The sequence below is a fragment of the Haliotis rubra genome, unplaced genomic scaffold (genome assembly GCF_003918875.1).
Source record: "Haliotis rubra isolate DU_JTF1 unplaced genomic scaffold, ASM391887v1 Scf192, whole genome shotgun sequence".
Lineage (NCBI taxonomy): Eukaryota > Metazoa > Mollusca > Gastropoda > Lepetellida > Haliotidae > Haliotis > Haliotis rubra.
The window spans coordinates 893,314-917,904 of NW_025765914.1; the positions used below are offsets into that span (position 1 = coordinate 893,314).

The following is a 24,591-nucleotide window of genomic DNA, read 5'->3' on the forward strand; positions in this document are numbered from 1 at the left end:
TGTGTGAGAGAGAGAACATGCGTGTCGCAGAGACTTTTGTTGTAAAATTAGCAAACCTGGACAGGATGTAAAGCAATATATTAGAAATGAATTTCTTAAATTAAAATTAACATATGTAGGGTATCTATCGTATATCTGGGAAAGAAAGATATGTATTTTTTACGAATCTGTTCATCAGTAAAATATCCTTTTAGGAACACGGTCGTGCCTTTACATTATAATTAAACTTCTTAAATTAAAAAAAAACACAAGCAGGGTATCTGTCGTATCTGGGATAGTAGGATATGCATTGTTTATAAATCTGTTCTTCGGCATGAAGAAATATCCTTCTCGGGACGTGATCGTACCTTCTATTAAAAATGAATTTCTTAAATCAAAAATGAAAACAGGTACTGCCTATATAGATGGCAATTAGGTGGCTCAGCCAGGTCGACTGACCGTTGACTCACATGGCATGGGATGCACGTGCTGCCCACAGGCACAAGGGGTCATCTCAAAGATATTTTATGGTTTTTTCATGTGTATTGAATATTGATTATCTTATCTTAGCTTATATCTCAGTTCCCAGCCCGAGCCCGACCACCCTCCTACCTGTTTCTTTTTATAGTGAGAGTGATACGCCATGGTAGCTACAACCTTAATAGTTTCAGTATTAAAGTTATTATTTTTTACGTCTGCTATCGTTTATAATGAAGCTAAGTCTAATTTCAAAATGATCATTTAAAAAGTGTCCTTTATAATACAATGTCATCGCACACTAATTTGCATAAAGCCATGGTATGTTCTGAATTTGTCGCATTGGACTTAAAGAAAAAAACGCATTGCTCATTTCTGCACTAATCTCTCCTCAGTAAAGTCCGTTTTCTACGTTTCCTATCTCCCTACCACTGCGACTGTAGTTAGGCCGAACTTAGTTTAACAGATATTTCACACTTTCACATATTAACTACCTAAATTGTAGATACAAATGTGAAAAAAAACAGGTATAATTTTCTATTTCCGAAAGTACTTTAGTTGGCTTTCAACTCAACTAACTTTCGGCTGGACTGTCGCTGCAAGGAGTATTTCGAGACGCAATCACGTTAAACTGGAGCTCGTAATTGAACACGCCGCAGTGAGGAGATTGTCACAGAATCTCCCCACAGCGACATTTCGCTCCCTACACTCCCACCCGAAATATGTGAAAGCGGAGAGGTGGCAGGCGCTGAAGAGAGTTTGAGAAATTTAAGTATAGACAGAGTACCAGTTTAAGCGCAACACGTGCTCACAACTAAACCAAAGAAACCAAAGTTTCTATAGATAAACATGCCTTTCACACTTAACAATGGCATCTTCCTAACTTTATAACGGTAGCTTTTAACTATTTCTAATTTGAAACGACATTTATGCGTTATTTAACGTAATACGTTTTGACGTTTAGAAAATTGCAGCTATTTTAGTTCGTTAGAGATTATAAAATTTCCCGCCATCTGGGTTAACGTGAGAAAAACAAAAAGTTGTTACTAAAGGAAATAAGTATGCCTGGAGTAGAAGACTGGACGGACAATCCACTGGATGTTATTCAGAATCTAATCGGTAAGTGTCTCCTGGTATAACCTATTCACTAACAGCAGATTATTGTCTCACGCGATTGTTTGGTGGATAATACGATGACTTGAGAAAATACCATGAGTCGAGCAAGGGGCTGCAATCACAGACGCTCAACAGCCAATAAGTGAATAACTATGTATTTAACCCACTCTTTAATATGGGAGATGAGCTCAAAGCGCTGAGTATCATCTGTTAAAGAAATTAAAATTGTTTTAGACCCCTTCAGAAAATTGCAGATGCACTGTGACAGTGTCTGACCTCAAAGTCTTCCAGCAACTGATAAGAAAGCAAGAACATTAAACGTCTTGATTATTCAAGCAGCTGTTTTGTAGGGTATAGATGTATCTTCATGCATGCATCTTTACACAGATTTGAGATTGTTATTCATAAAATGTTTAATGTCTTTTTGTTTTTAAGTTGCATGTTCCTCAAGTATTTATTTCTCAGGTAGTACGCTTATAATATGCCACTAAAGAGTAAGACCAGAAGGCTTACTTAAGATCTTTATATGTTTATTCCAGACCAACATGGAATATCAGACAACACAGCCATCAGGGACTACTTTGGTAAACGGTTGCAGCACAAGAAGGCATTATCCATGGTAGGTGTTCTTACCTTTTATGGCATGGATAGGTCGATCAGTCAGTGTGAATGAGAATCCAGTGATTGAAGAAATGCAAACGATCAGTGCACAGAAAAACGGGTCAAATAGATTTCCAAAATTGGTACAATATATGAAGACCATTCTATGTCAGTTTTTATCCCTCAAATGATAATGTTATGTTGCTAAATGTGGTGTAACAGATTACTATATATCAAGATATCAGAGATATCAAGAGACGTTGTTGCATACATATTGTTGTTTAAAAGGAAATGATTTTGAAACAAGTATGTGTTTGAATTTTGTAACATTAGGACACGTACAGTCTGTACTTTCACAGCAATTTGAAAAGAATTGTTTTGCAAATGGCAAAGCTGGATGAAGGTAATGTAAGGTCTATTTTCTATTTTAGACTCAGTCTTCATCACTTGAGTCTTGATAGAAACTTGACATGTTCTGTCTCCAGATTCCATCTTTAAACGACGTGGCCCTACACAATTTGCGGCCCAACTGCCTTGTGAAGTACCGATGCATGATCCAGGATATGTTTGACCCTGAGTTCTACCTCGGATCATACGAGGTCACTGACATGAAGTCCAAACAAACCCTGATGCTGTCAGGAAAATACAAGGACGTTGCTGATGCAAGGGTGGGTTAACCTCGAGATCTACTTGAATGGATAAGCCTCCAGTATAGCCTTCAAAGTGGGTACAGTCTCTGCCCAGAGAATGAACGACAAGTATCTTGATCCACGATGCTTCAAATTGGAAGATAATAAAGATGGCACTTGTAGTTGCCTGCCTGATATGTGAAACAGGATCTGTCAACTCAAGAGTCAGTGTATCTGAGTGAGGTATCTGTGTAAAACTGCTGCATGGTATATGAGTAGGTTAGCACTGTAGAGAGCAATAATCTTGAATGCTTTGATGAAGTCAGCCTCGCCTCGCCCCACCTCACCCCACCCTCATCAACTACTGATTTGTCTAAAACTACACTCAGATTTCCACTTAAGAACTTTCTAGGTTGAGTTTATCAGATAAAGTTATCTCCCTTGTCTCCATCATTGGTTTGCCACTATGTGTTCATGTTGATAGTTTATTCAAACCTTGCGAAGTTGATATGGTTGGTTTTGTGCAGCTAGCAGAGTGGTATCACTAAGGAAAGCTCCCTTTCCCTGTAAATGTGATGAATGACATGCATTACTTCTGAGAGATAGCTGATTACCAGGACATTGCATTTTGAATGACACTGGATTATCTGACTTGGATCGTGTTTCAGGCCCATCAGGAGATTAACATCGAGTCGGACAGGAATGTGACGATGGACAGGCAGACATTGTACTGTGTCCCTGTGCCAGGAGAATCCGACTGGGTCAAGGCAATATCCTTTCTGTCACAAGCCTGTAGTGTGTAGATGTGGCAGTCAGATACAACAGTGTGTAATGATACAGTGATACTGTATTGTATCCTGATACAAGGCATTAGAAACAATACATCAATTACAACCCTTTATACATTCATACAATATATTACATAACATTACAGTTATTGGTGTCAAAACATGAATGATAACAGAAACTATGGAGGGTTGAACAAGTAACAAGTTGACAGTTAACATTTCTGTCTGGATAGTTGAGACTCGTCAGAATGTTGTGCAATATTTACAGGTTATATTATGTTCCTTTATCATCAGTACATGTTCCCATTATTCAGTGTCCAATACTTGACACAGAGTAGGCAGCAAATGTCAATATACTTCTCAAGCGGAAATAATAAATTACCAAAGTGTTTCAGTAGAACAGAAATAATGAAGAGGAATGTTTTCTTTTATGATTATCATGATTTTTTGCATTGATTACAACATTAAGATACCTCAGAAAATATGAAAATAGTTCTTTCTTTTCTTTAATTCCACAAGTACGATAGTAAATGTGAAAAGTTTGTAACCTTGACACACAGTATGGTTATGCCAGCCAGAGCGTGCAAACTCCAGGAGCCTCGACTTCTAACCCACATGTCAGATCTAAAAGAGGTCGTGACGATGACCGAGATCAAGGTGTAAGTGATATAAGTGATCAACCAATGAATGACATCGACACAAATCAGGTTGGAGCAGCTAATGGAGGAGTGGCAGCTAGTGATACTGAGCCGAAAAGAAATAGAACAGCGCCATCTGCTGGTGAGATTTTACAACTGATGACAGGCAATGTTTTCCATGGAAGTGCAGTCTATGCCCTCTGTCTGTTGGTGTTTATTTGTAAAACAATCCTAATTTTTAACTTGCAGTACAACCATCTATGGTCTAGGGACATAAGTCTTTTTAAGGTGGCCCAATCATTCTAAGGTGCCCAATTTGCAGTGCTGAGTTGCATCCCCTGAGTGTGCCAGGAGCATATCCTTGTGGGTATGAACCCCAATTAATCCTATAATGTTTCTAGATTTGTCGCACCCCACCAACACTTATAGGTTTAACACAAACATTGTAAAGGTGGAAGACCTACATCACTTGACTTTTTTCTCCCACGTCAAACTGAGTTGGCCTGATATGACTGGAATATTGTTCAAAGGGGTGTTGAACTCAAATCATTTCACCCAGTGTCATTTCTAGCGGCTTTTACTTTCGATGAAATTTAGCATATATATATCAAGAAAATTTGGAAATATAAGGAATAGGGATGTTCTTGTAGGTGCTGCTCCGTCATCCTCTGTGGATCTCAACCATCCCCTCCCTGGGGAAACAGGCCTGGCTTGTCTTGTAAAGGTGGGTGTGTCTGTTGAAGGTGTCAATGTCGTCTTGCAAATATGGATGTGTTAGTAAAGGGTAATTATGTTGTGACGATGAGTGTGTCTTTTGAAGGTGGTTGTGTCTGGAAAAGTGTGATTAGAAGGTGGATGTGTCTGGTAAAAATAGGTGTGTCTTGCAAATATGGATCTGTGGGTGTGTCTGGTGAAAGTGGGTGTGTCTTGTGAAGGGGGGTTGTCTTGTAAATGTGTGTGTGCCTTGTGAAGGGGGTGTGTGTGGGTGTGTCTTGAAAGGGGGTTGTCTTGTAAATGTGGGTGTGTCTGGTGAAGGTGTGTGTGTCTTGTGAAGGGGGCTTGTCTAGTGAAAGTGGGTGTGTCTAGTGAAAGTGGGTGTGTCTTGTGAAGGGAGGTTGTTCTTATAAATGTGGGTGTGTCTTGGGAAAACTGTCTTTTAAATGTGGGTGTGTCTAGTGAAATTGGGTGTGTCTTGTCAAGGGGTTGTCTTGTAAATGTGGGTGTGTCTACTCAAGGGGGAGGGGGTTGTCTTGTAAATGTGGGTGTGTCTGGTGAAAGTGGGTTTGACTAGTGAAGAGGGATTTTGATTGTTCATCATTTTCTTTTGGAAGAAATTTGGACAAACATGGAATTGTCTAATTTCAGACCTATGATGACATTGATAGTTTCAAAGTCAACGACGTTGTTGAGTTCATAGGAATCCTGTCTGTTGATCCGTCCATGGCCCAGTTCAACGCCAAACCAGAGTAAGAGATTTGAATTGATTAGGAGAAATGCTTAAGAGATAAGCATAATAGTAATACATAGTATGCAATTCAATACTAACAAGAAGACATGGTCATCAATATCCCCCACCACAGTCTTCTGTTTGTATTTCATTCCTTTTTAACTCCACCATGACATTTATGTCCTGAAAACACATACCACATTCGGTTTCCCTATCTATAACGGTTTCTGAGAAAATCTGTCCCCATTGGGGATACCATGCACTAAGTCAAGAAACACATGACAAAGGGCCATAACTCCGTAAGAAATTGTAACACGGTTTCCATTTTCAAACTCCATCAAGGCATTCATGTAGTGAAAACATGTACCAACTTTGGTTTCCCCATCTATAACAGGGTTTGGGTTTGTTTTGTTTTTGTTGAGAAAATCTGTGCTTTTATCATCTGTGCCTATCATCACGGACGGACAGAGCTCAAACCTATATCCCCCTCCCACTTCTTGGCGGGGGGTAATAATAGCTATTCCTTAAAACAATTTGATGTTATCGGGATTTCACCAAATCTGCTTCACTGCAGACATCCAAACGCATGACTGAAATACCTTTCAAAGCTTCATCTCAACTCAGTTGAACAAGATTTAGAACTGAACTGTTTCCATGGTTACAGAGGAATGGAGGAAGTCCACCCTGAGTTTGAGACGGAGGCTGAGAGAAACGCCCATGCACCACCACCATCCCTCGTCCCCCGACTTCATGCCATCCTATCCCGGAAACTGTCCCACAACAACCCACACCTACCCCCGGTCATCACGGACCCCGACTTTGTTCAGGGTAGGCAGCCTACGATCACACTGCTTCTCTATGTAAGGCAGATATGTATTAAGATGTTAACCCATATTTCAGTATAGGTATGGTAAATGTAGGTATTGTAAGTGGAACTATTGTGAAATTGAGATTCTCACAAGGTGTCATCAAAGTTTAAATATGTGCAGATGGGTTGATAAGAGTTTCAGGTATCACATGCATACTGAGTTTTGATACATTTGCTCATGGGAAACATGGAAGTGAGTTTTTAGTCATCATCCAGAGTCACTCTTCCAACTTTTTCTGTTTGTAAAGACCGCCTCCGAGGTGTAGTGGCTAGAGCGTCCGCCCGGAGATCGGAAGGTCGCCGGTTCGATCCCGACCGCGTCATACCAAAAGACGTTAAAATATGGTACTTGTTGGTCCCTGCCTGGCTCTCGGCATTAATGGGTACAACAAGAACTGGTCGGCTCGGAGTCTATAATGTGTCTGAGTGGGGTATTCATGCTTCACTGAAGCGTGGTATCTCAGTGGGCTATCACTATAAAACCAGCTTAAGTCTGGGCTAGTACAAGCAGCCGCACATACACATACACACGCATGCACGTCATCATGTGAGCGAAATATTCTCAAGCACGACGTTAAACCCAATGTCACCTCACCTCTGTTTGTAAACATTATAAGAGAGCAGACCAACCTCTGGCAGAGATGTCATAGCAGGGTTTTAAGCGACACACAAATGTACAGAATGTACGCTGAAATACCACGACGGAGAGACGCACAAAAATACTGAAAGCATGCCTTCATCAAGAGTAGTTGTCTGGTCCTGCTTGAATGCGTGGACTTATCGTCTGCAAGGGACTCACATTATGATGCAACAAACCTAAAAGATCTGTTCTCCCGCGTGAGCGCTCATCTGATAGTGAACTACCTGAGGGAAGTTGATCTGTATCATAAATTGTAACTGTGAAATGTAACTATCATAAATTGTAACTGTGAAATGTGACTAACAAATTGCCTGCCTTTAAATTTGATGCTATGACTTTTTCTGCTTTTAAATGACAATGTAATGAATATATGTTTTTGAAATAAAACTCATTCCGAGTATGTACTTACAATGTTTATTAATGCAAACTTGTTCTCGTCACTATATGGCTGGAATAATGCCGATGTGACGCAAAACCCAACTCAACTCAACTCAAATTTCACCCATCTATCAAGACCAGTGTCCATATGACCACTGATTCATTCCAGGCTCTGTAGTAATTTTATTTCTGAACATACTGTATACAACACCATACCAGTCCTTTACAGGACCCTCATATTAGCAGCAGGACCCGTAAAATATATTAGTGGGGGTCATTGGGACCCCCTCGTTTGTAAGTCATCCAGAGTCTGCATTAGTGATGTCATTTTGTTGTGATCATGGTAACCTATGACCTTCATGGTCTGCAGATCATAGTGATGTAGTTTAATGATCTCAACCAAGTGATATCTCAGTGGAAGCTATTTTAGAGGATAAATTCCTCAGAGGAAGCTATTTTAGAGGATAAATTCCTCAGTGGAAGCTATTTTAGAGGATAAATTCCTCAGTGGAAGCTATTTTAGAGGATAAATTCCTCAGTGGAAGCTATTTTAGAGGATATTTTAGAGGATAAATTCCTCAGTGGAAGCTATTTTAGAGGATAAATTCCTCAGTGGAAGCTATTTTAGAGGATAAATTCCTCAGAGGAAGCTATTTTAGAGGATAAATTCCTCAGTGGAAGCTATTTTAGAGGATAAATTCAGTTTCTTTCCCCCTGCAGCATTGCATTACCATTTCTGTGACATTACATTTTGATCTAAACCAAGAGACCCAGATCAGAGAACTTCTTTTTGTCAGGTTTGAGGGTCTGTAACTTGTTAGTGTGACATCATTGAAAGAAAGTGCATGATAATGTTCGGATGTTGATAACTTATTGACTGTGTAAGTAGTTGTTGTGGATCATTGACGTTTCAGCCCTGACCACTGCACAGTCGGAAATAGCCAGAATCAGATCTGAGCTGCTCTCCATCTTGGAACACGCTGTCTTCGGAGACTCCCTCAGTGCTGAGTATCTGCTGTGTCACCTCATCTCAAGTGTGTGAGTGTCCAGCTGTGGGATGGGGTAATGTTTGTTGGATGGGGCAAGAGGGTCTTGTCGGTTGAGGGAACATCGTTAGGGAAGGACCCGTATCTTGTGGGACTTCATGTATATGCTGTGTCGCCTTGTCTCAAGTGTCCAGTTGTGGTGAGGTAGTGTCTTATGGGGTGGGGTATTGTTTGCCATGTGGGGTGGGGTATTGTTTGCCGGATGGGGTGAGGTAGTGTCTTGTGGGCTGGGGTATTTGCTAGGTGGGGTGAGGTAGGGTCTTGTGGGGGGGTGTATTGTTTGCGGGTGGGATGAGGTAGTGTCTTGTGGGGTGGTGTATTGTTTGCCGGGTGGGGTGAGGTTGTGTCTTGTGGGGTGGGGTTTTGTTTGGCGGGTGGGGTCAGGTAGTGTCTTGTAGGGTGGGGTGAGATAGTGTCTTGTGGGGTGAGGTATTGTTTGCCGGGTGGGGTGAGGTAGTGTCTTGTGGGTTGAGGTAGTGTCTTGTGAGGTGGCGTATTGTTTACCTGTTGGGGTGAGGAAGGGTCTTGTGGGGTGGGGTATTGGTTGCTGTGTTGGGTGAGGTAGTGTCTTGTGGGGTGGGATCTTGTTCACTGGGTGGGTGTGAGGGAGGGTCTTGTGGGGTGGGATATTGTTCACTGGGTGGGGTGAGGGTGTAACTTGAGGTATGGTGTATTGTTAACCGTGTGGGATGAGGCAGTGTCCTGTGGGATGGGGTATTGTTTGCTATGTGGGGTTCAGGGAGAATGACAAAGCTTACGTTAGTTCTTCAGACGCATCTATAAATATCAAATTTCAATGTTGGTTTGATATGTTGCAGTTACAACCGAGCAGATATGATGCCCCTCGGCAAGATGAGCCTGAACATAAGTGGCTGCCCCGCCCCCTCTCAGGACTACAGTAAACTGGTGCACTGTCTCGTGTCAGGGCTCGTCACACAGGTATGTCATATCTGCTGCAGGCGTCGGGTAACTTGACAAGCTACAACACTTCACACTTTGTCATTTTAGAAACTCTTGACAGTCCAGTAGGTTTTGTAACAGTATCAGCTGTAGAAGAGTTTTACAAATTGTGGTCATTTTGAAAATGTCTGTTTTAGTCCTACCTGTTTCCACTGACGATCGAGAACATGAACCAGATGAAACTGTCTCCTGCCAAAGACTACAGCGCTAACCGACTGCGGAGCGGGTTGCTGCAGCTCAGTGACGCCACACAGCTCATTGTGGATGAGACCATGCTGCAACCAGGCCAGCTCAACCCAGATGGTAGGTGCACTCCCAGATCCCAGGCAGTCATTGTCAGTACTGGAGATAAAGCAGGAGTCACTATTCATGTTTGGAGTTTGTTCAAATCCCAGATTGCCCAAATTGTGTCTAGCTTTATCAACACCATACCTGTGCATGTGCGTTCTACCAAAGTACTGCTCTGTGATTGTTTCATAAAGCAACACTCACTCACTCACAGATGAAGTTTAACAACCTATTTGTTATTTCAGGTCTGAAAAACATCACAGCTCTGGGTAACCTGATCAAATGGGCGAAGGTTGAATACGACTTCAACTACCACACTCAGGAGTTTCCCACGAATGTCAACGTGCTGGTGTTGTCGGAGGGAGAGTCTTTGTTGCCAGTATGTTAACAATCTTGTATCAGCCAATGATGTACATAGAGATTATTAACTGAGTGTGTTTCCGTATCATTAATATCATATATTAGGAATAAAAATTGTATTATCTTATGCGAGCCTTTGGCGAGGGTTTTGTGTTATTCATGAGGTCACGTGACCATATGTCATGAACTTTGAATCAGTAACTTTACTATGTCGTGAATGTTTTTGAAACCTAGGTATCAAACATCAATAAAAATATTATACAAGAATGGAAACATAACTAAGTATTTCGAGTACAGTCTAGTATTTTGTATGGCATACAAGTTTCACATTTTGATGAATCACCAGTATGAGTACATGTATGAGTGGGGTTTAATCGCATGACAGCATTTTTGGTTTTTATTTTCAATGTTATTGAAATAATGAAACTAAATTAAGTTTGGACATTACTCATGCAGTACATCGTGATTGTAAACCACATGAAATGTCTGTTCTGCTTTCAGAAAGACTGTCACACAAAGCTGGAGAAGCGTCACAATCCTGATGATCTGAGGTCTTACTTTAGTCAACTTGATGCGAGATTGACAGATGAGTTGTTGGGGAAGCTACGAGTCTACTTCACACTCACCAAGCAGCTGGAGTATTCCATCTCGGACGACTTGCAGAAGGTCAGCATGGTATCATGGCTCAACAACAGTTGTAGATGGTCGACAAGAGGGCTCGGGTTAAACAAGCTTATACCTGGGAAAATGATGATGTAGATTCAGATTTTATTAATGTTTCTAATGGAACATGTGTCAAACATGGTAAAATCGGAATTATTGTCTCTGAAGATTGTTGCACTGATAAGCCTGGACTGATGCGTGTTCATGGTGCCTTTTTCATCTATAGCCCTATTCTCTTAAATTATCAATTGATTTCGAACGTCCCTCATACTTGTAGCATATGTAGGATGTGTATGTTCAATTTGCAACCAAGTTCAGGCTTTCCCCTCCACAAGTATATCCTGTCTCACAACACAATGCCCAGAATAGGTGTTTAGGTTTGACAGCAGCATACCCATACTCATGTTATCTACCAATGTCCGAGACCTGTCTATAAAGTGTATAAAGTACACTGTTCATGGTCAACAAACCCAACTCACTCACTCACTCACTGTGAAGAAAAAGCAGAGTTTTATGAACGTAAGGTTACCAGCATGCTATTGTTTGCAGCTCATCCAAGACGACTTTGTGACGTCGCGGAAAGATAACCCCAAGTGTATGACAGTTGACGACTTCCACAGCCTGCTGAGTCTCGTCAGGTAACATCAGAACTCCCCGCCATAATACTTGAATGCCCAACTAAATAATGACTAATGTTTCTTGATATGCCAGCCAATGGGAATATTAGAAAACACTGGAATAGGCCTGTACTGTCACATGTGTCTTTTTCTCATGGTTTGTAAATATTGTCCTACAGGTTGTTGACCCTTAGCAACTGCCAGACCAGCCCCACCCTTGACCTCTGGACAAGAGCCAAACAGCTGGAGACTGAGAGAAGGCAACGTGTTGGACCACCACGGACAACACCTGTGTGAATTCAGCTGTCATGGTGTTGAGTCTGTGACTTATCTGTGTGGGTTTCAGGACAGAAGAGCGACCCAGGATGCCTTGGAGGGATGGGCACCATGAATTAATTCCAGCTAATCCACAGCTTATTTTGGACCAGTGTTATATGTGACATGTCTGACCTTTAGTGGTATTGTAAAGCTGACCATGTAACAAAAATGATTGATGGTCAGTATGTAGCTACAGTTGGATCTAAATTTAAACATCTTTCTCAAACATCACCAATATTAGCTCGATCTTTGGGGAACTTCTTTCGGACTACCTGGGCGGTGGAGTAGCCTGGTGTTTAAAGCATTCACACGTCACGCCAAATGCCCAGGTTCGATTCCCCACATGGGTACAATGTGTGACTTCACTGTCGTACATGTACCATAAAGTTCAAACCTCCAGGTCATAAAGTTTACAACTGGATATCTGTTGAGGTTGTCTGTGTTAGACTGAGTGAGTGAGTTTAGTTTTACGTCGTTTATAGCAATATTTCAGCAATATCACGGCGGGGGATACCAGAAATGTGCTTCACGTATTGTATCTTCAGCATGACAAGCGAACACATTACCCACTGCCCCGTTTTTGACTGAAGGTGTTGCGAGGAATCCTCATCACCATTGACCTCATCGTTCAGCCAATGGATCCCAGAGTAGTTTTGTTAATGAAATGTTTCATATGCTTTGTTATTTTTTATATCATGCAATAATTCTTAAGAGAAAAAAATTGTTTCTATCCCATCATGGGTAACTCATGTGATGTGATTAGTCGTTAAAGTGTTCATCACATTGAAGGCGTGGGTTCGATTCCTTACAAGGTTACAATGTGCCCATCTCTGCTATCTTCCAGTCGTGATATTGCTGGAATAATGCTGAAAGTGGCCAAACAATCAACTCACTGAGGGAGTACATTTGTACAAAGACACAGCTGCTGCTTGTAAACAATGTATTATAACATTATACATAGAATTGTATCATTTGTTTTGGATTGTGTAAATACCTGATTTCATGTTATACTGACATTTGTTAACTTGATTAAAGGTTACTTCAATACTTTATGAAAAATGTTGGCTTGTTCTTTGTTAAATAGAGTGAGAGAGCTTTGGCTGAATTCCTTTTCATGTCTGTCAAAGGATTTTGGAGGTATTGAAATCTGGCTTAAATGGTTGCTCTAAATACAAAAAGAAAATATTACCCTAGAAACAATATTCATATATATTACAAACATAACATTTGCTTGAACAAACTCTCAGCAAATTGTTGTTCGCCCTGATTACGTCTTAAGACGTGCATCACTTGAGGCCATTGGTCAAGCTGATGGTGGTGTATTATTTGAATTGCTTCAAAGCAGCATTAAACCCAGGTCACTAACATTTTGATATTTTTGTCCTGGCACATTTTGTGGCTAATATGTGGCTCCCACAGGTCAGGGAATTTGGCATTTCTCTGAAAGTCAGGGAATTTTTATATGTTTTCAATAAGACTCAGAATGTTGCTAATCAGTTATGGCAGTAGTGAAAATCAAAGATGCGGCACATGTTACAGACATTTCATGAAATAAATTACAGTTCAGATAAGAGATTGCTTTTAAGCATAACAGCATGTTTTACATTAAGCCCTAGATTACATTTTCATTTCTGGAGGACAGAATGGAAACAAAGTCACTTGAAGAATATTTTTACAGATATTTATTTGGCATGTATTGTTTTCCTAAATCAGCATAATGTGAATTTCGTCTTTTACAGATGGGTTACATAACAGACATATTTTTCTATGAAGCACAATCGGTTGAATTTGTGAATCAAACAATATGAAACATGTTTTCCGGGTTAAAATTCCAAAATTCTGGGAAACTGACATGAATATGATAAGAGCCTTCTTAGCATGTGATTTCAGATTTATAACACTCTTTTTATTCCCTCCACCACCCCAACCCCCACCCCCGGCATGTAATGCGGGGGGATATAGTCGACGCCTTGTCCGACTGTCCATCCGTCCATAATCATTTTGTTTCTGGAGCATAACTTGAAAATATATTTCAACAAAACTTTGCAGATATATCAAACAGAACCTAAAGTGGTGCCTTTGACTATTAACAGATTTTTGTCATTTTTATTTTTCTTGGTTGCCATGGAAACGTGTTAGACTGAGTCTTAAAAGGGAGTAGTGGACTTTGTTTCCGGAGCACAACTCGAAAACCGTTTAATATCTTTCAACAAAACTTGGCAGATATATCAAACAGAACCTAAAGTGGTGCCTTTTGCTATTTTTGTCATATCTATTTTTCTTGGTTTCCATGGAAATGTTTTGGACTTTGTCTAAAAAAATGAAGTTCAACTTTAAGTAACTGTCAGATGATTGGCTCTTTCATATTTGTAGAGGCCGGGGGGATTTGTCATCTTCTGATGACTCTTGTTTAGTCCGAGATATGCATAGTGATTAACAATAGATAATTGTTTGCCATTCAAAAACATTTTTCTTCATAGGCAACAGATCCACCTAAAGATAACTTATGTTAACAGATAATTTTCCATTTATTTGTATACTGTTCCAAAATATTATAAATAGTATGATGGCTATGGTGGTTTCTTGCAAATTGTGAAAGCCCATATTGGCCAAAAATACCCATATAAGTTTCATTGTTAAAGTACAGCATAGGTTAGGTCCCATACTGCCTACATCCCAAACTGCCAACAAAAACATTGTAGGCAGCATAAGAAAAGACTTTTTTGCCCTGTAGAATAATGGAACAGCCCGAGTATCAATGAAGAAGGGGTGCTTCGTTTGGAGTAAGGGATAATTAGGGGGATTATATTAGTATATATCTGTGCATCTACTTCTGTGTATAGTATGTTTTGAGTCTTCTCATCCAATAAAGACTACAAGACAAGTACAATGATATTGTTTTATTTTGTTTTGGGAAGCAGTTAGCATGCTTATATTGTAACCACCTAAGCAGGATTAACTTAATCCTATTTGATCAAGTTGGGTAGGCTTGTTTTAACTATGGTGTTACAGGCTTTGTCTGACTTTGTCAAAATATGTCGAAAAACATGGTAAGGACGAAATTGTTGAGAAGATCTCATCTTCTCAGTTAATTAAACTCCTAATAAATTAGAAGGGGAACCAGCTGTATCCATCACACAATGGCAAATGTTCAACGCGTTCAATTCATCACTTCTCAAGCAGGAGGACAGCAAGGTTTCTTTGCTGGGTACCGATATCGCCTCAACGTCAGACAACAGACCACAACACATTGGAAGTGTGTACATTCTGAATGCAAAGGCCGCTGTTCTACAACTGGAGACTTCATGAAATCAACAACACCGCACAAATATGTCCCAGTGGAATCTGAAGATGAGATTCGACTCCTTAGCAGACTGCGTCAGCGTGTACAAGAGGACGTCACATCCATTTGGCAGCTGTACGATGAAGAGTTGTCCGAGGTTGCTGACCCAGCGTCTGTACGATCGTTCTCGAGTGTAAAGTCCTCCCTCACAGAAGCAAAGTTCTACCAAACCTACCCAAGTCTCTAGCTGACTCGAAGGATCATGGACTCAGACAAAAGATGGACAGCAATTCTTGTGCATTGATGATGGTGACGACGACAAGATACTGGCTTTTGCTTTAGAGGACATGCTAAACATGCTCCACAGTGCCGACAAGTGGTATATGGATGGAACTTTCTATGTTGCACCAGCCCTATGGGACCAGCTGTATGTCATTCACTGTATGGTGAATGGGGATATGTATCCATGTGTGCATGCCCTGTTCCCAAATCGTACGAGGGCTCCCTATGTCAGACTATTCACGTTGTTGAATGATGTTGTTAGGGACAAAGTAGGGGGTGAACTTGAGCCTAGTGAAATCCAGATAGACTTTGAGGTGTCAGCCATCAGGGCAGTGGAGGAAATCTATGAGGATTGTGAAGTGCGTGGATGATTCTTCCACTTCACTCAGGCTGTGTGGCGAAATGTGGCTGAGAAAGGACTGACAAACAACTACAAGAACATCCCACAGGTGCAGACCCATGTCAGGAGAGCAGCTGCCCTTCCACTACTTCCACGGGACATGGCTCAGGACACTTGGATCGCTGCCATGGACAAAGGCCCGGAGACAGAGAAGGTCAGGAACTTCAACGTCTACGTCACGAGTACATGGGTGGACTATGAGGCACGTTTTCCGCTACGGATCTGGACACAGTATGGAAATATTGGCCTGCGGACTAACAACCACCTCGAGGGGTGGCACCTGAAGCTGAAAAACCTTATTGCCAAAGCCCAAACATCTTCCTCTTCATCTGCAACATCAAGAAAATCGAAGCCGTAGACAAAGCTAAACGTCTCGGCTCAACTGTAGTGCTCTCCCAAGTCACGCAAGCGTGTTTACAGAGAGCTTGATGCGAGACTTCTGACTTCTGAGACTGAAGGAGCACCTCCACAGTTGCCAGTCTGAAGGAGCACCTCCACAGTTGCCAGACTGAAGGAGCACCTCCACAGTTGCCAGACTGAAGGAGCACCTCCACAGTAGCCAGACTGAAGGAGCACCTCCACAGTTGCCAGACTGAAGGAGCACCTCCACAGTTGCCAGTCTGAAGGAGCACCTCCACAGTTGCCAGACTGAAGGAGCACCTCCACAGTTGCCAGTCTGAAGGAGCACCTCCACAGTTGCCAGACTGAAGGAGCACCTCCACAGTTGCCAGTCTGAAGGAGCACCTCCACAGTTGCCAGACTGAAGGAGCACCTCCACAGTTGCCAGACTGAAGGAGCACCTCCACAGTTGCCAGTCTGAAGGAGCACCTCCACAGTTGCCAGACTGAAGGAGCACCTCCACAGTTGCCAGCAAGGAGCACCTCCACAGTTGCCAGACTGAAGGAGCACCTCCACAGTTGCCAGACTGAAGGAGCACCTCCACAGTTGCCAGTCTGAAGGAGCACCTCCACAGTTGCCAGACTGAAGGAGCACCTCCACAGTTGCCAGTCTGAAGGAGCACCTCCAGTTGCCAGTCTGAAGGAGCACCTCCACAGTTGCCGCTGAAGGAGCACCTCCACAGTTGCCAGTCTGAAGGTTTGCCAGAAGGAGCACCTCCACAGTTGCCAGACTGAAGGAGCACCTCCACAGTTGCCAGACTGAAGGAAGGAGCACCTCCAGTTGCCAGACTGAAGGAGCACAGCCAGTGAAGGAGCACCTCCACAGTTGCCAGACTGAAGGAGCACCTCCAGAGTTGCCAGGAGCACACCTCCACAGTTGCCAGACTGAAGGAGCACCTCCACAGTTGCCAGACTGAAGGAGCACCTCCACAGTTGCCAGACTGAAGGAGCACCTCCACAGTTGCCAGACTGAAGGAGCACCTCCACAGTTGCCAGACTGAAGGAGCACCTCCACAGTTGCCAGACTGAAGGAGCACCTCCACAGTTGCCAGACTGAAGGAGCACCTCCACAGTTGCCAGACTGAAGGAGCACCTCCACAGTTGCCAGGGGCACTGAAGGAGCACCTCCACAGCCAGCCAGTCTGAAGGAGCACCTCCACAGTTGCCAGTCTGAAGGAGCACCTCCACAGTTGCCAGCCTCCACAGTTGCCAGACTGAAGGAGCACCTCCACAGTTGCCAGTCTGAAGGAGCACCTCCACAGTTGCCAGACTGAAGGAGCACCTCCACAGTTGCCAGTCTGAAGGAGCACCTCCACAGTTGCCAGACTGAAGGAGCACCTCCACAGTTGCCAGACTGAAGGAGCACCTCCACAGTTGCCAGTCTGAAGGAGCACCTCCACAGTTGCCAGACTGAAGGAGCACCTCCACAGTTGCCAGACTGAAGGAGCACCTCCACAGTTGCCAGTCTGAAGGAGCACCTCCACAGTTGCCAGACTGAAGGAGCACCTCCACAGTTGCCAGACTGAAGGAGCACCTCCACTGAAGGAGCACCTCCACAGTTGCCAGTCTGAAGGAGCACCTCCACAGTTGCCAGTCTGAAGGAGCACCTCCACAGTTGCCAGACTGAAGGAGCACCTCCACAGTTGCCAGACTGAAAGAGCACCTCCACAGTTGCCAGTCTGAAGGAGCACCTCCACAGTTGCAGAAAACATGCCTCTTCAGTACCTTGATACTGCTGGACATCTCATCAAGTTTGCAAAGTGATTGTCAGTTGTGTGTGAAAATACTGTAAAACCACTGAAAGACTGTAAAACCTGTTTTTCATGATAAATCCATGTCTCCATGTAAAGTCTGAGAATTCTCAGAATGAATAAAAATGTCCTACCAACCAACACTTGTCATTTTTTAAACTTCTGTAGGCAGTGTGGGAAGACACCATAGAATTAACCAGCTAACTAGTCAAGTTCATTTTAGCAGGGGTAGAACAGGTCAGATCGGTGTATTCACTTCCTGATCACTGGACCGTATCATGTTGTTTTAACTGGTAGGCAGTATGGCAATGTTCTGACATTTGCTGTTTATTCACAAAATTGAAAGTTGTTGAATGGTGTTCATAATCTAGTTGTCATGGTTGTACTGAATGTAAAGTTACATCTTGCATGTTTATTCTTTCCAAATACGCCTTTGATAATTACAACATTTTGTGATAATGAAGAAATGTGTTCCTGACTTTGAATGAAACAATTCAATTAAATCATTAGTTTCACATTTATGCTCTTTGTCAAAGGCCTTTAATATAAAATACAAAGTTTTCACATGATATATTACTGACTTCTCCTGAGAATATATATTTGATGGTAACGGTCAAATGTATCTAATAGTATTATGTAACATTGTGGCAAGGGAGTCAAGGAAAATTTTCTTCATCACAAATATCAATGTTTTGGTTAATGTAATAAATTAACATACTGTGTGTATTTATGATATGTGTGAAGGAAATATCTTAACAGGGTGGTTAGGACTGACTGAAAGGGAGGAAGGGGGCCAGTTTTTACACTTAAATGGTCAGGGAAAAATCTATACTTGTCAGGGAAAAGTCAGGGAATTTTGGCCTGCCATGCCTGTGGGAAACCTGATTATTCGAGACAAGCATCGGCATGCATTCACGTCACTATGTGACAGCAGTAATCTTGAGCACCCCAATTTACTCGGTGGACGGGGAAAATGAGTAGCATTTTATAGGTTACAAAAGCTTTTGTCACCTTTGGTGAAAAAATCTTGACATGGCCAAAAAGCATTTTTCTGTGCATTGTTAAAGAATGCAACCATACACAAGGCTTTTTTACAATGATATGTGTTCATTGATGTTGGTTACCTCGAGACCTTTGCACTGAGACTTGGTTACTTGGTTATGTATTTCATGTGTGAACTTGACCTGTGAAGATCCTGGTTAGAGTTGATCTTCAGTAATCCATGCTTGTCCTATGAGGCGACTAACAGGATCGGGTGGTAGGCTCGCTAACATGGTTGACATGTGTCATCGTATCCCAATTGTGTAGATCGATGCTCATGCTGTTAATCACTGAATTGTCTGGTCCAAACTTGATTATTTACAGACCATCGCCATGGAACTGGAATATTCCTGAGTGAAGTGTAAAACTAAACTCACTCACTCACTTGCCACCTTTGCTTAGAGTGTGGGGGTACTGTGTGGGGCATCCTTGTCAAACTTGAGTGCCACAGGCTTGTGGGTAGCCTAGTGGTTAAAATGTCAAGGCCAAGACCGGGAATCCCCACATGGGTACAATGTGGGAGATTTCTGTGTCCCCATGATGTTGGGAATATTGCTGTAAAACCAAACTCAGTCAGTCAGTTGTGTGCCACAGGGGTGGGTTAGCACTTGGTCGGTCATACAGACCCTGAAACAAACATATCCAAGAAAGCCCATGCAAGTCGACATTATGTGGCAAGTCTAGATTTGTACAAGTAAGTCTCAGGGCTCCTTTTCATTACATATATTTTGTTTTTATTATGAACTGTTTTTTCTGTAAAATATGTTCATTTCAGAGACTAGTTAGTCTAGGTTAGCACTGTAAAACAGCATTGGAATTTTATAGGATGCCTGCATATTGCCATAAGTTGGTAACCATTTAACTCTGTGTAAGTTTCAGTTTCTCTCTAATGATGCTTCATGATATCTTGACACAAAGATAACCATTACTTGAATGCTAGTTAAGTATTGGACCGACTATAAAGGTTATTAATCGCAAAAATAATGTAAGTGGGAAAAATGATTAATTATCGCTCTGTGATGAGAAATATGTTGATTGTTTCTTTTAGATTTGCATTTATGCTCAAAATTACTTCACCAATAATTATCAATAATCAATCGATTTGATGTTAGTTAACTAGGCCATGGATATCAATATCTGGATAATCGTTAAGTAAAACTGTTTGCTCCATATATTGTTATAAAGTGTGATCGTTGTCATAAAATTGTTGTTTCAAGTTTTGTATTCACCTTGTACAAGTATCACAGTGATACAAATTGATAAATATTACTGTACAAATACATAAGGGAGACATGTAAATAAGTCTCTCTGTAGCAAAAACAAAATACGTATAAATATCAGGTAAATTCCACGCACACAGCTGGACAGGAAACCCATGATTGCAAGTCTGGTTTAAGGTTGGACACTGGAGTTAGTTACCCTGTCAAACTCATTTCTCAAGTTCAAAGCCCACAATGGAGTGAAGTTCACTTTTCTCAGGTTCACTTTCTAAATCTCCCAGCTCATTGGGGCTCCTTTTCAGCCAAAACAGAATTATTTGGTTTAAATCAAATGATACATTTTCATGCATTTTAGTCTACACTGGACTGTGAACAATAAATTCAAATAGTGCTTTCTTGATCGATAGGTGAAATTACTATGGCACTTTTTCTGAGATTATATACTGCATCCTCGAAATACCAGTGACAGTATAGTTCATGTCTTTTAGTTCTTTTGTTGGGTATTTTAAACAGTGTAAACCTCCATATAGGCATACCACTATTTAATCTATTTTCATCAGAATTCAGTTGATAAAGTTGAAACAGCCCATACAAACTTAAATTGTAATGTTGTCTTATTTTATTTTCAAAAAGGGTTTGTAACAGTTAATGAATCTAAGAAGTAGGGATTTGGTGGATCGGCAAAAGTGAAAAGAAAAAAAAAAAAAAAGTAGAGGCCGCCCGAACAGGGACTCGAACCCTGGACCCTCAGATCACTCTGATGTCACAGACCGCTTAAAAGTCTGATGCTCTACCGACTGAGCTATCCGGGCCCTGAATACGCAAAGGAAATTAGAGTTTACATTTGTACAATTTCTTTTTCCCTACCGTTAAATAACCAAGTTATTTAGATTTGTATTATTACATGACATTTTCATAAATCTGCTTTATAAGTTACTTCGTTTTAGATCTAGTTGAAAGTATTTTGATCTAATAAACACCACTAGCGTACATGGTCAGCCGCCATTATAGCTATCGACACGCTACTTTGATCAATACTGATTCATTGAAACGACCTTGTGTGTGTGTGTGTGTGTGTGTGTACACAGTAGATCTATAATTTTCAAACTCTTTATTTGTCACTCGTCCCATCTGCGCATAGAATGCGCTGCATGGCGTCCACCATTTTATATCAGGCGCATTTGTATATCCGGGCAAACGGAAGCCGAACACTTGCGATCGCCAGGATGATGGGCAGTAATTTCGTCACGTTGAGGTACCTGGAACACGCGGTCCTTTGTCTCCAGTTCCGACAACTGACGTGCCTGAGATTAATCTGCACAGATCCGAAGTTACTGTTCCCGGCGCGCTTAGTCCGTGCGGATCCGAAACTAACTTGAGATCCGAAAAGTGTTCGTTATGTTGGTAAAAGTGTACAGCCACTAACTAATATCAGCTTAACGGTCGGAGTCGGACGGTTAACACCGGTCTCTTCGCTGACGCCACGCGTGCTCCGTGCGGATCCGAAATTACGGCGTATTCTCGCGGTGAGAGAAGATTGCCGTTAGGTTCGTAACCCCCGTGCATCTGCCGACGGTTCAAGCCGCCCGAATCGTTGGCCTGTGCTCACTTCACTTCAACCGGGCCCTGGATTGCTTCTGAGCGGGACGGAAATTATTTGATTTTTGTGACATTATCGAGTTGATTTATGAGTACGTTCATTAAGCTGCCATTGATTTAACTAACACCTAGATATGCTTTCCGGCTTTTCTGTAACACCCGAAATAATGTAATGTAGCTTTTTAAAAGAATTCAATAGAGGTCGAGTTTTAATTGAATTAACCTTCAAATACATCACGATCCATACCTACTGCAATAAGCATACATCATAACTCACCACCATCAATGGGAATTTTCACACCACCACCCTTGTTAAAGTGTTTTCACTAAGACCTTGTAAAATATGTAAGACACGACCGAGAAGAACGTTTTTGGAGATGATTCATATTGTGTCCTGAGTTCTCTGTAAAACTACTCCCGCGATTGCATAACTTTTCTGTAAAATTATGATGGAAACTGGAGACAGGAAATTCACACAATATCACAACTCTGCGTGTGCGTGCGTTATACATGGCATGCTCCTGTTTTTCCAAGTAGACCCCTAAAGTAATAGTTGTAATGAGACACATATGTATATAAGACTGATGTTTGGAAACCGCGCGATCATTATTTACTTTTGTATGAGAGTGTGAAGTTGTTACTCAGCAACTGAACAGCCAGCCGGCTGCTTGTGTTTGTTGCAAGTAAACAGTGCGTGACACTCCAGTCACGTTTTGATTAACGTTATACGGCATTCGTGACAAAGTACATCGGAACGTGGTGTAAATCCGGTCCTGTATCCATAGCGGGACAAAGAAAGAGTCACCATTTGATTTTGATCATGTGCATTTCAGCGATAATTATCACTGATTGTTCGCTTGAAACGAGATGACGTCACAATGCTTATTTGTTGTAAACAATACTTTTTCATGGCGCTTTAAAAATGTAACTATGCATTTTCTGAACAATTTGCTGACTGTGAATTTCTGTGAAGGGTTAACATTTCATACTTTTATTTATATTCATTACAACTCTTAAATTGACACCAGGTAATATGTAGAATATACGACTTGCCTGTCATACTGAACCCGAGCTCTTTAATAATGGACTTAAATTCATGTGTGAAAATAAACCAATAAAGATTATTACATTTACGTATGTTGTTTAAATTTAACATTTCCTTTAAAAATACTTTTTCAAATAACAGCTAGATTATATTTAGTTTAATTGATCATAAAATATTTATCGTTCACCTATCATTGAAAATAACAGTTTCTGAAACTAGTGGCAGCTTCCTGAGTCAAGGGAGATAACAACTATAAACGTCCATTTAAAGCCAGTTAACCCCCCTTGCCTCGTGAAAGTAAACAACGCTTTTGTTAGTGCAGGGCGAGGGATTCGTAATCGAAGCATTCATAAAATCATCAAGAAATCTCATCCATAGCCCAGCCCATCTTTTGTAAAAGTAGGAGGAATCAGAGCTAATATGGTGTGAATTTCTCAAATTACTTTATATGAAATATCTGCTCAATCGAGGGTAGCTATTCGTTTGAAATTACTCACTTTCCAGATCTGTACTGTTGTGATCGGGTTGTGCTGTGGCGTATATATGCGTGTAGTACCTGTTATGTAGATATTATGTCCAGCAATCGGGATTTAGTGTTGGCTTGGTTAGATAAACACACAGGTTTTCATGGTCAAGACATGACTTGCATTACAATGGATATGTGTCCGTTAAGGTAGAAAACAAATTCTTATCCATTCATGTCCAATCGACACAATTAAAGAAAGTTACGGAAAGAGACGAGTGGTGACGAATGATACTGTCATCTCAAATGTTATACCGCTAATCATATTATTTTCGCAACATTCACGTGGGCGCTGGGAGTAGAACTTCATAACAGTATATAAAGCATAAATATAATATATAAAGTATAAGCGCTCTTTTGTTCTTCTTTAATTCGTATCTTTGAAATCCGATGACCGGTAATGAAGTGACATTTTTGTAATCTTTATATGTACATAGACTTTTTTTCTTTAATTTGTATATTTGAAATCCGATGACCGCCAAGGAAGTGATATCGTTGTAAGCTATTTATGTACGCAGACTTCAGGTGTGTTGTAGTCTAATGCAAGGCGGTAGCGACAAGACGTTAATACCTGTATCATATCACCCAAACTGAAATACAAGAGACGAGATGTTGTGTGCAGACAAAGGAGGTGGAGTGGGTGTGGTGAGATAAGAAAGAAGAGTTCAGAAGTTTGTCAATTTGACATTCTAAACCTACCTCACATCTTCCTCATTGTCTACTAATTCACAATTGTTAAAACATTTTATATGAACACAGTTCCTCACTGCATTCTATGTAATCAATGGTAGACCTACAATACAAGTCAATATCAGATTTTCAAACCACTATATATACAGTATAGAGATCACGGTCCCTGTATACAGTATATAGATCACGGTCCCTGTATACAGCAGTATAGAGATCACGTTCCCTGTATACAGTATAGAGATCACGTTCCCTGTATACAGTATAGAGATCACGGTCCCTGTATACAGTATAGAGATCACGGTCCCTGTATACAGTATAGAGATCACGGTCCCTGTATACAGTATAGAGATCACGGTCCCTGTATACAGTATAGAGATCACGGTCCCTGTATACAGTATAGAGATCACGGTCCCTGTATATAGAGATCAGTATAGAGATCACGGTCCCTGTATACAGTATAGATCATCACGTTCCCAGTATAGCATCACGGTATATACAGAGATCACGGTCCCTGTATACAGTATAGAGATCACGGTCCCTGTATATA

The 24,591-nt window shown here is 41.3% G+C and overlaps 1 protein-coding gene and 1 non-coding gene across 2 annotated transcripts; one reads left to right on the forward strand and one right to left on the reverse strand.

Moving 5' to 3' along the window:
- Positions 1–1,431: 1,431 nt before the first annotated feature.
- On the forward strand, positions 1,432–12,871 carry LOC124274581 (mini-chromosome maintenance complex-binding protein-like). Its single transcript, XM_046709945.1, has 16 exons — positions 1,432–1,575; positions 2,112–2,191; positions 2,658–2,840; positions 3,470–3,571; positions 4,153–4,369; positions 4,878–4,951; positions 5,593–5,693; positions 6,339–6,502; positions 8,475–8,598; positions 9,425–9,545; positions 9,704–9,869; positions 10,100–10,233; positions 10,716–10,880; positions 11,427–11,515; positions 11,674–12,271; positions 12,306–12,871. The coding sequence occupies exons 1-15, from the start codon at positions 1,518–1,520 to the stop codon at positions 11,789–11,791; spliced, it is 1,896 nt and encodes a 631-aa protein (XP_046565901.1). The 5' UTR covers positions 1,432–1,517; the 3' UTR covers positions 11,792–12,271; positions 12,306–12,871.
- An 8,033-nt stretch (positions 12,872–20,904) lies between these two features.
- Trnak-uuu lies at positions 20,905–20,999 on the reverse strand. The gene is made up of 2 exons: positions 20,963–20,999; positions 20,905–20,940 (listed from the first exon to the last, which is right to left on the reverse strand). It is a non-coding gene; the product is annotated as a tRNA-Lys (tRNA).
- Between the last annotated feature and the right edge of the window lie 3,592 nt (positions 21,000–24,591).

Excerpts from the sequence above, each read along its gene's own strand:
- LOC124274581 (XM_046709945.1), top strand. The coding sequence starts at position 1,518 with ATGCCTGGAGTAGAAGACTGGACGGACAATCCACTGGATGTTATTCAG. Across the intron at positions 2,192-2,657 it reads ACAAGAAGGCATTATCCATG|ATTCCATCTTTAAACGACGT; the intron begins GTAGGTGTTCTT and ends TTCTGTCTCCAG. Across the intron at positions 4,370-4,877 it reads TAGAACAGCGCCATCTGCTG|GTGCTGCTCCGTCATCCTCT; the intron begins GTGAGATTTTAC and ends ATGTTCTTGTAG.